The sequence below is a fragment of the Parasteatoda tepidariorum genome, chromosome 10 (assembly GCF_043381705.1).
Source record: "Parasteatoda tepidariorum isolate YZ-2023 chromosome 10, CAS_Ptep_4.0, whole genome shotgun sequence".
NCBI classification, from domain to species: domain Eukaryota; kingdom Metazoa; phylum Arthropoda; class Arachnida; order Araneae; family Theridiidae; genus Parasteatoda; species Parasteatoda tepidariorum.
The window spans coordinates 50,111,201-50,121,660 of record NC_092213.1 but is presented as its reverse complement, the minus strand read 5'-3'; the positions used below and the strand labels follow the sequence as shown (position 1 = coordinate 50,121,660).

At 30.9% G+C, this 10,460-nt stretch overlaps 2 protein-coding genes across 2 annotated transcripts in view; one reads left to right on the top strand and one right to left on the bottom strand.

The window, feature by feature from the left end:
• LOC122268247 (C-signal) overlaps positions 1-7,050 on the bottom strand; it is a 27,433-nt gene extending 20,383 nt beyond the window's left edge. The window contains exon 1 of the mRNA XM_071186524.1: positions 6,954-7,050. Coding sequence (XP_071042625.1) covers positions 6,954-6,983 — 30 coding nt within the window. The 5' untranslated portion in view covers positions 6,984-7,050. The remainder of the gene's footprint in view (positions 1-6,953) is intronic.
• Positions 7,051-7,129: 79 nt separating this feature from the next.
• The window catches only part of LOC107440647 (uncharacterized), a 56,114-nt gene continuing 52,783 nt past the window's right edge, over positions 7,130-10,460 (top strand). Inside the window, exons 1-2 of the mRNA XM_071186961.1 lie at positions 7,130-7,280; positions 7,460-7,606. Coding sequence (XP_071043062.1) covers positions 7,145-7,280; positions 7,460-7,606 — 283 coding nt within the window. The 5' untranslated portion in view covers positions 7,130-7,144. The remainder of the gene's footprint in view (positions 7,281-7,459; positions 7,607-10,460) is intronic.

The following is a 10,460-nucleotide window of genomic DNA, read 5'->3' as shown; positions in this document are numbered from 1 at the left end:
AAGAAAAGAGAGAGACTAGTTCTGTTATATATAATATAATATAATATAATATAATATAAAACACAATATTATATTACACTATACACCGAAGAGCCATTACATTATGACCACCCTTCAAATAACATGTAGGACCACCTTTAGCCCTCAAAACTGCTAGCACCCGCCGTGGCGTGATTCCACAAGGTGCTGATAGGTAGTCTGAGGTATCTGGTACCAAGCGCTCACCAACTGGTCCTGCAATTCCCTCACATTGCGAGGGGGTAGCGTGGCAACACGAATTTGGTTTTCCAAGTAGGATCACAAATGCTCTATCGGATTAAGGTGAATTTGGGGGCCAAGACATGACTTGAAAGTCACTGGAATGTTCCTCGAACCAATCCATGACGATTCGACCCTTATGATATGGTGCATTATCCTGTTGGTAAACACCCTCCCCCGCAGGAAAAACTGTTGAAATGAATGGATGAACCTGGTCTGCAACTATGTTCTAGTAGCTTACAGATGTCAGGGATTGTTCTATGAGGATTATGGGTCCTAATGTGCCTATGAAAATATTATTCTTGGGCGAGAAACCATGAAAACCTGGGTGAGCCCATTGCTTTAGATGGCGGGTGGTCATAATGTAATGGCTCTTCGGTGTATATTAAAAAAACTATACTTGCTAGGGATTCATTTACCGTGGTTAAAAATTTCAAATAATGTGACCCTTCATTTAACAGCCTATAGTTTCTTGAACACTAATATTTAGAAGTTAAAAATTACTATTTCTAAATCTACACCTTGTAAATGATGCTTAAAAATATTATGTTTTAGATTTTGGTTGATCTTACTGTGGGATTGCCCATATACTTAATTATTGAACTAATCACAACGCTTTTTCAACAATAATTTCTGAAACCATCAAGATTTATTGATTTTAGTAATGTATCAAAAATACATAAATAAGAAATTACGCAGCAGTTTTTTTTTTTTTTTTTTTTTTTTTTTTTTTTTTTTTTTTTTTTTTTTTTATTCTAGATGAATTGGAAAACGATACCAAAATCTTTTCAAAGATTACTTTTGATGTTGAGTTGATTTTAATTTTAAATGAAAATTTATTCAAAAATAAACGTTTACAACATGCATAAAAAGCAATATAATGAACTTGCAAAGCTTTTGTAAAATTAAATTATTTATTTTTTTTTATAATAAAACGCTATTTATTAATTGATATTAGCTATTATCGCATAGCTCTTTTTAACATAAAATGTGTGCCCAATATTGAATAGCATATTTGCGATAGTATTGTATTGCTTTATGCCAGACATTTAAAAAGCCAAGACAGACGATAAGTCAGGATAAGATTTCGAAGGAAATGAGATTCCGGAGGGGAACCTGACGCCGGAGAATAATAAATTGAGGCGTCGGGAGGGGGGTCGTGTTTCAAAGTAAACACAAATTTGAGTTCAGATAAACGTCATTCTATAGTCAGAGCGAGTTAGAAATGTGTGACTCTTCCACGAACCGTCCGGCAGGTAAAATTATGCCTTTCTTTTCTCTTATCATAACAGCAATTATTTTTGTAGATTTCTTACAGTATTTTTCAAAATGAAATCTGCATAAATAAGAATTTAAAAAAATAAGAATGTAGAGTTAATTTTAATATTATAAGTATTCACTTTATTTTGAATGCTTTGTCCAAAAAATTTTTAATGTCAACAATCTGTTTATGCTCCTGTGTCTTTTCCGCGCTGTGAACAGAGGAATCAACTAAAAACGTGTTCTTATTTTATTTTTCATTTTATAACAGTCGTTGAACTGTCTACCCAGTTATTTGGGTTTATGACTACTAATGTTCAACTCCGCAGCCTTGTATTTTTGATCCTAATCTAGAAGACAAGGGAACTCCTGGATCACATAGTGGGAGAAATTTGCCTTCGTGAAGGACTTTTTGATTAAACTAACTCTCATTTGCTTTACGTGGAGAAGAAAACCACGAAAACCTCCCACTGTTAGCCCGGCGGCAAGGGGCCACGATTCCCTACGTAACGGAAATCCGGATTTAACGAAGAAATCAGAAATATTAGGTTAGTACTAATTTAAGAGTACAGCTTGCTTTATACGAGAGAATCTCGGTTTTAGACTGAAATTTTTTGTGATTCGTGTTATTCCTACTAGATTTACTCTCTGCAACACAGCCTTCTTGGAAAAATACCCTTTCGATGTTTTTCGGGTCGACGAATCCCAGAATGATCTCGACAATGTTTTTCAGGCCACGAGTCTTATCCGACGAACGATAACACAACAAAAAGAAAATAAAACAATTCAAAGAACTTTTTATGAGCACTCGGTTGTAACGAGCTAATATTGCAGTCCATTCGTGTTCGCTATAAGCGAGTTCGACTAAATATGATAAATGAAAACTATAGTTAGCTTCAGAATTCTTAAAGTGGATACTTGCAGTTGCTTTAGGTATTCGCATACAAATACTTTGCTTTATGAAATTAATATGAACAATCTATCTCTGCTCCCGTATTCTTTTTCGTCAATAATGATGATAAAAAAACATCTATAGTTAGCTGTAGTAGTAGCTCAAAGTAGATATTTAAAATTTGCTTAGATGTTCTCATCCAGATACTTCGCTTTATTAAATTAATATGAGCTATCCATTTCTGCTCCCGTGTCCTTTTTCATCATTATCTATCTATATATAAATGAATGTGGATGTGTGTGTTCTATATGGACTCCTAAATCATTCAGCCGAAATTGATGAAACTTGGCATACAGATAGTTTGAAGCATGAGGAAGGTCACTGTCGACATTAAAACATTCTACGACGAACCATTCGAGTAGGATGAACGAAAACCGAAAAGGAATTTTACGATTGGTTAAGCGTTTGCCATTGTCTTAAATTTAACTATAGATGATTCAATTTATTACTTACTTTAAAGATAATATCAGAGATTATTACTAGCTTATAGCTCTATTTGATCAAAAAATAGTTTATTGCACGTATTTAAATATTTCATTTTTTATATCGCTATTTAATATCAATTGGGTATAATATGAAAAAAACACAACTACTTCGATTTAGTAGGAACAACATATGACGCAATGCTAAACGAATGGAATTTAGTTGTTGTTTATTTAGTTATTGTTATTAGTAGTTGTTGTTATTTGTTTTAGTTGTTGTTGTTTATTTAGTTGTATTTAGTTTCAATAACTTTTCTTTATAATGCAATAAAATCTGGCGAGCAGCTATTTAAACGATCGAACACTTCGTTTGTTTATTTGTGGCTTGAAGTTGGGCTCGCAGAAAATGCCGTTCATGGGTTAAATTTAGTAGGAACAACACAACCTGTGACGTAGGCTATATTATACCCAATTGATTGATACCAATTGATTTGATTTCTATACTGGTTCGTTTGATAACAAATGAATAAATTAACATATGAACTGTAATTAAGATTTTCTTATCATTAGTGCTACGAGCACGCTATTGCTATAAGATCAACAACCAAATTCCAACTATTTGGGGTTACAAGAGACGGCATCCTTGTCTTGGCATCCCCGCCCCGCCACCAATTCAATAAACAACATTACGTGATAGCACGCGTAGTCTAAGTCGCCAAATTTATACTTTTAAAGTTGTATGATACCATGAGCTTTTTTTTAAAATCGATAATAATTTTCTTAAAACTGGTTTCTAAAACATTATTTATTTAAAATAAATGGTAATTGAATAGAAAAATATATTTATAAGTTTAAAGACAAAATTAATGTTAGTGTGGTACTAATTCGTTAAGGAGAAACGTAAAAAATCACTATATTATTATTGACCTTATTATTATCGATCCTTAATTAATTTAGGTAATATATTCATTTTGAAATTAAAAAAAAAATGTTCTGCACTAGAAAACAAAAGAACAGTAAGAAATCGTAATGCTACCATTGACGATAATGATACTTAAATAATATTGGTAATATGTTAATTAATATGAAAAGATTTATGTACTAAAAAGCAAAAATAATGGAGAGAAGATACTTCTTCATTTAAGAGAGCCATAAAAATCGCCATATTATTATTGACATTAATGCTTTATTAATATTGATAATATGTATAAATTGAAATAAAATAAAATAAGCTATGTGCTAAAAAACTAGGTCAAAGGAGAAAGAAGAAATTCTTTTAGGGAAGCCGTAGAAAATCGCCGTTCACAGATGACGCTTAATTATTGTGTACTACTGCTACCGATGATAACATGTTAAGTGAGCAAAAAAAAAAAAAGACCACTTTGAATAACTTTTGATCTAATGATCGGATCTTCACGTTTTAGGGGGTGACTTCAAATATGCTAATTAATTAGTGCAGACGATATTTAAAGTTACAAACTCAGACGCAAAAAAATACTTTCTCTGAATAAACATACCTTTTGTTGACGGATTCGGATTTCTGACCCCCAAAATAAAGGGGGTAGCCGCAGTCTAGAAAGCATGGATTCTATAGTTTGGTCAGGAGATTGCTCCACAGTTTGGAACACTTAATGTTAATGTTAGTTTTTGCGTATTTCGCTGTATCTCAAGAGTTTTCTAAGCGAATTAGGAAACTTTTGCACGCAATTATAAAATTCGTTTGTCTAAAGATAATGCCAAGCAAAAAATAGCTTTTGATAAATATTTATATTTTTTTTTATTATTTTATTTAATAATAGTCGAAAAAATTTCGAATTGTAAGGTATACAATTTTTTGCATAATTTTCAAGAATATAATTTTGCAAGACAAAATACAAAATTTGAGCAAAATAGGCTGAATAGTTCCTGAGAAATCGAATTTTAAATATCTGACTTTTTCGAGTGATCAGATGACTATTCAGATAGAGAAACGGTCATGCTCCAAAATCCTTATCAAGTACTAATAAGAATTCTATTTTTTCAAAAAATTTCGGCATTAGTTGGCTGTCACTGACAAATGTATTTTTCACAAAACTCAAATTTTGAAAAGTTAATGTAATAAGTACCTAATATATGCATAAAATACTATATTGATATATTTGGTGATTATTAAAACTACGCCAATACTAAGCAGTTTTAATACTGATACTTCAGAAATTAGCATATTACGGCCCCTAGAAAGGGGCATGTACTGAAGAAAATTACTTGATAGTGGTAAATTTTGACTATTATGAGTTGGCCGCAAGCAGTAGCATCATGCCAATTGATGCTAAATACATTTTATCTTTATTGCAATGATATGAATTACGAACAACGAGCTTCGCTTACTGCAATTAAGCAAAATCATTAATTCGGGCAGCAAATAATATTAAATAAAAAAAAAGTTCAATTATTTCGACTACATTACTTGAAAAACTTAGTGGAAGAACCAGGTAAATAACATTTTCAGAAAGAAAGAAAATTATATCTGAACTATTTTATTATCAATTTATTAGATTTATTACGGCACAAATAATTCCTTGCTCTATTTTATTTACCACTGCCTAATTGAAATTAAAATCTAACAAGCATACTAAAAACTGATATGATAACTTACTTTAAGATTAAAGTGAAGACAAAAACAGGATCTGTTACCCATATTGAGGCAACCATACATAACCATACCCAAAAATACCCATATTGATGCAACCATACATAACCATACCCAAACATACCCATATTGATGCAACCATTTTTTTGTTTTGTTTTGTTTTGTTTATCTTCTCTGATTCATTAATACTCCAAAAAATTTCAATTACCCGCGGTTCTTCCATGAAGCTGCTTAATTTTGTCAGAATATGCTTTTCAGTTCAGAGCATGATTTCGTAATGTTTCTCAGTACTGATTTATTGATTCTTTGGTTATTTTTTTATTTACCAGGTGGGAAGAACGGGTATTCAGCTAATTGATGATAGAAGAAAGAACTATAACTAGCTATAGTATTCTCTAAGTGGATGTTCAACGTTTGCTTATGCATTCTCAGTCAAATATTATGCATTATAAAATTAAATGAACGATCTTTATTAGCTCCCGTGCACTTTTTTGTCAATATAGATGTTACCGGCAAAGTATGAAACGCCGGCATTGTATAGAATCACTAGGCATTGTATAGCATGCCTGACGTTTTTAGGCAAACTATGAAATGTGAGAAGTATTACATACTTTGCCTAGGCATTGTATAGAATGCCTGGGCATTCTATACAACATATACTAGGCAAAGAATGAAATAAACGTCCTGATGAAGTTATTATGTAAATAATGTGCATGTTACTGTGAATGAGGGAAATCGGTGGTTGTTGACTTTCACCGGTGAATGTTGACAATCACATAGTCGCTTTGGTGAATGTCCGAAATATTTATTACATCCAATTTTATATTAATTTATCCGTGGATATAATTACATTTATTCGATATTTTAATACATACTGACGATAGATTAGAATAAACATCAGTGTTTGGAGTATCGGGCAAATGTATACCGGGCAGTTGCACTGAACTATAAAAAATCATCAGTGTAGGGTATAAAGGGCAAATGTATACCGGGCAATGGCACTTAACTAGACCTAGTATATATTTCGGACATTTACAAAAGGTCCAGTCATACTAGTTCTAGTTAAGTGTTATAGCCCGGTATACATTTGCCCGGTATACCCTACACTGATGTTTCTTCTAATCTATCGAGTTNTAAGTGCCATAGCCCGGTATACATTTGCCCGGTATACCCTACACTGATGTTTCTTCTAATCTATCGTCAGTAAGTAATAAAATATCGAATAAATGTAAAACTACCGATTTCGGTCATTCACAGTAACATGCATTTCTCAAAAATAAAAATGTTATTCTGAAAAAAATACTGAGAGTGCCATTGAAAAACATTGATTCAAAATGTGGAAAGAAAATTAAAAAGTTATGCAAAACAAAATTTAAGCCTTTCTTATTAAGGGATACAAAATTTTCATTTAAAAAATATGAAATTAACTTACTTGTTGCAACATGGCAGGCTTGAATGGCATTTTAAATTACATATCATTAAATTTTTCCATGTAAATTTCATTAAATTCCTCCATTTCCATGTCGCACAGTAAAAAAAATAATTTTTCTTATTAGTTAAAAATCACGAGCCACGCGTTGAAAGTCACGAGCCTTGCCAAGTGACATTTGAAACGAATGGAAGATGTGTTTTATACTTTGCCGGTTTTCTCATTTGGCTATCTATAGAAAGCCTAGGAAATGGGTGAAATATAAATCATTTCATATTTTGCCGGCTAATTTTAGGCAATCCATACAATGCCGAATTTCTTACTTTGCAGGTAACATAGATATTAAAAAAGAGAACTATAGTATTCTCTAAGTGGATATTTCAAGTTGGTTTATGTATTCGCATCCAAATACTTTGCACTTTAAATTTGAGGTAAAATTAGTGTCTTTGTACTTATGTTCAATTTTTTGCTGCGTGAATGATAAATTTAAATGACATCTTTTTTCACAGGCTCTAACCGCATCCTGGTTTATTTAAAGGACTTTTTTAGCAGTAAAAAATGCCAAAGTACCGCTTCTTTTCAAAATAAAATAGTCATCATCACTGGTGGTAATGCTGGCATAGGAAAGGAAACAGCTTTGGATCTCGCAAAAAGAGGTATGATATAATAAGTTCATGATTTAAATGTATGTTTATGTCTTTTAAATATTTATTAATATCTATTATATCAAGTAGGTGTTTGGATTTAAAAAATGAAAAAATATTTTTTAGGTTTCTGTATAATAAAAAAAAAATACAAAAATGAGCAGAAAATGAATTTGAATTTCATGAAAAAGGAGTGCTGATTCACCATGTGCGAACCGTACTTTTTTTCTTTTCTTTTTGCTAATGGAAGTAAATGTTGCAAAAAAAAAAAATAATAAAAAATTAGTTTTTTTTTGCTGGTAAAAAGAGAAGGCATGGATGGTATTTAACGAGTTTTGCAATTCGTAATTCGCTTATGTTCACTTTGGAATACCTTTATTCTGCAATATTTTTTAAATGCAAACTTTTCTACCTTTTTAAGAAGAATTTTTATAATGGTAGCAAAGCAATATGCGTTTGTATATTAATTTTTACCTTAATTAATGCGATTTAAATTAATTTTGAACATTCATCATGGAATAATTCAAACATAGGTATAAAATACCAAAATATGAAGCAATGATGTGTTTGCGTAATAAAATTAGTCAAATTTATCCAAAAAGAGGTTAGGATATCCTTTGTGCTATGTAGATAAAAGTAACGTGAATAAAGCACAAATAAAGAACAGAATTATTTATCTGTGCTTTATTCACGTTGTGCTTGATTTAAACTTAGAGAAATTTAGTTGTCATCTCACTGCAACAGGAAAAACATTTTTTAAAAAAGCGTAAAAGTTGGAAGGTATGGGAGCATCCGCCATTATGAAATTTTTCTTTTCCCGACTAAGACGCTTAAAAATCGAATATAATTAAAAAATTATTGATAAGCTCTTATTTGAAATAATGATGGACATTTCTGAAATAATGATGGAATTATTTTAAGTAATGATGGAGTTATTTTAAATAATGATGGAGTTATTTTAAATAATGATGGAGTTATTTTAATAGTTTAAATCTTAAATTTGGCACGTTTCGGGAAAAAACGAACCCTCTATCGTAATGCATTAACGAAACGAGTTCTTTTTGCTCGCTATTTTGATGAAGTTATCTGATGATGAGAAGTTCGTTCCTTACGAAAGCATTGGTTTGTTTTAACTAGTAAGTGTATTTCGAAAAGTATAATAAATATTTATGTACTTTAAATATCCCGTTTATCCCGATTCCTTAATATTCTAGCTTTTAATCAACTCGATATTTCCTGTTGCGATAATTCTACTTCAAAGTAATGGATTGTTGACAATTATAACCAACAGGCTCAAAACACAACTCGCAAAAGATCAATTTCCTTTCATTATTTGGCTCGTAAAATTATTAAAAAATTAATATTTAAAAGCGTTACTAATAAACGTCCTTCATTTAATAGCATAGGACAAGTCATATAATAGCAAGAAGTCAAATATTATATGGGTAAGCTAATTAGAAAATCCAACTTTTTTGCAAACTGCTGACATCACTTTGCTTTGCGTCTAATAAGCGTAATAATTAACTGTGGCAGTTTGCGCAGAGCCGGATTTTCCAACTAGCCTAAGACATATATTTATGTATAGATACTGCGTGTTCCAACTATATAAAGCCACCTTAATCTTATGCCATAACTGTACGCAAAGAAAACCATAAGAACCAAATATGTACATTAAAAAATCTATATCTACACACATATAGTTACAAAAAGTAATCCATTTCCAGCACATTTTTCTATTAGTTTTTTTCCCCTGAAGCGTAAATAAAACTAGCATTGATTATTTCAGGTGCAAAAGTGATTATTGCATGTCGTGACACAAGAAAAGGTGAAGAAGCAGCTCAAGACATCAAAGAAAAAGAGCCCTCAGCTGCAATTCAAGTAGAGCAGCTAGATTTGTCTTCTTTTGCTTCGATTCGGAAGTTTGCAGAGAATATATTACAAACGGAACAACGCATTCATATTCTGATTAATAATGCAGGTAAAGAATAGCGTTTTTTTCGATATTATAAAACAGAAATTCAAATTTATTTATCTTGATAAACTTCAAGCTTGGTGTTGAATATGCGCTCAAACTATCTTAATTTGATCTCGTTAATTATATTATATATTTTAATTCTAATATATTTCTCGTTATTTCGATTTTCTAAAAAATTACTCGATTTTTCTAAAAAATAGTTATTTTGAATTTAATATGGCTTGTTTGTTGTGAAAGGATGGTGTCTTGTTTGCTCTAAAATGTGAAAATAGTTATAAAATCTATAATAATAATAGTTATAAAATCTAATAGTATAGTTATATAATCTATAATAATTTAAAATAATGAGGTTTTATGGAGAGGTGTTTTTCTTTAAAAACATCAAGTACTTAAATAATGCCGAAAAGGAATACAAATTTTTTGTCCCACAATTTAATGTGTTAAAAATAAAAGACTAGTTTAAAACAAAGGTTCTTTTCGGTTTGACGAAAGTAGAGAAAATCAACTATTTTTTTTTTTAAATTTTTTTACATAATTCTTTATTTTATTTAAAAATAAAAAAAATAAAAAAAAAGTTGGTGGAGGTATTTTTCCTTGAGCCTGGCGAAACTAAAAGTGCCAAAACAGATTATATCACAAGGTGGTGTGATATAATCTGTTTGGGCTAAAATTATGTATAAAGCTGATCTGGGTGCTAAAATAATGTATAAAGTTGAGATTGGATTTTAAAAAAATCGAAGGCAAAATAAATGCGAAAGAATATATATATACTAGGGGGCTTAGCCCCCTGTTCGCTGCCGCTCACCAACCCCTATTATTGCTTCGCAATAATTGTCTTTTCTTGGCAGAAAACAATTTTTTGATTAAAGTTAAAATTATTCACTTAACATA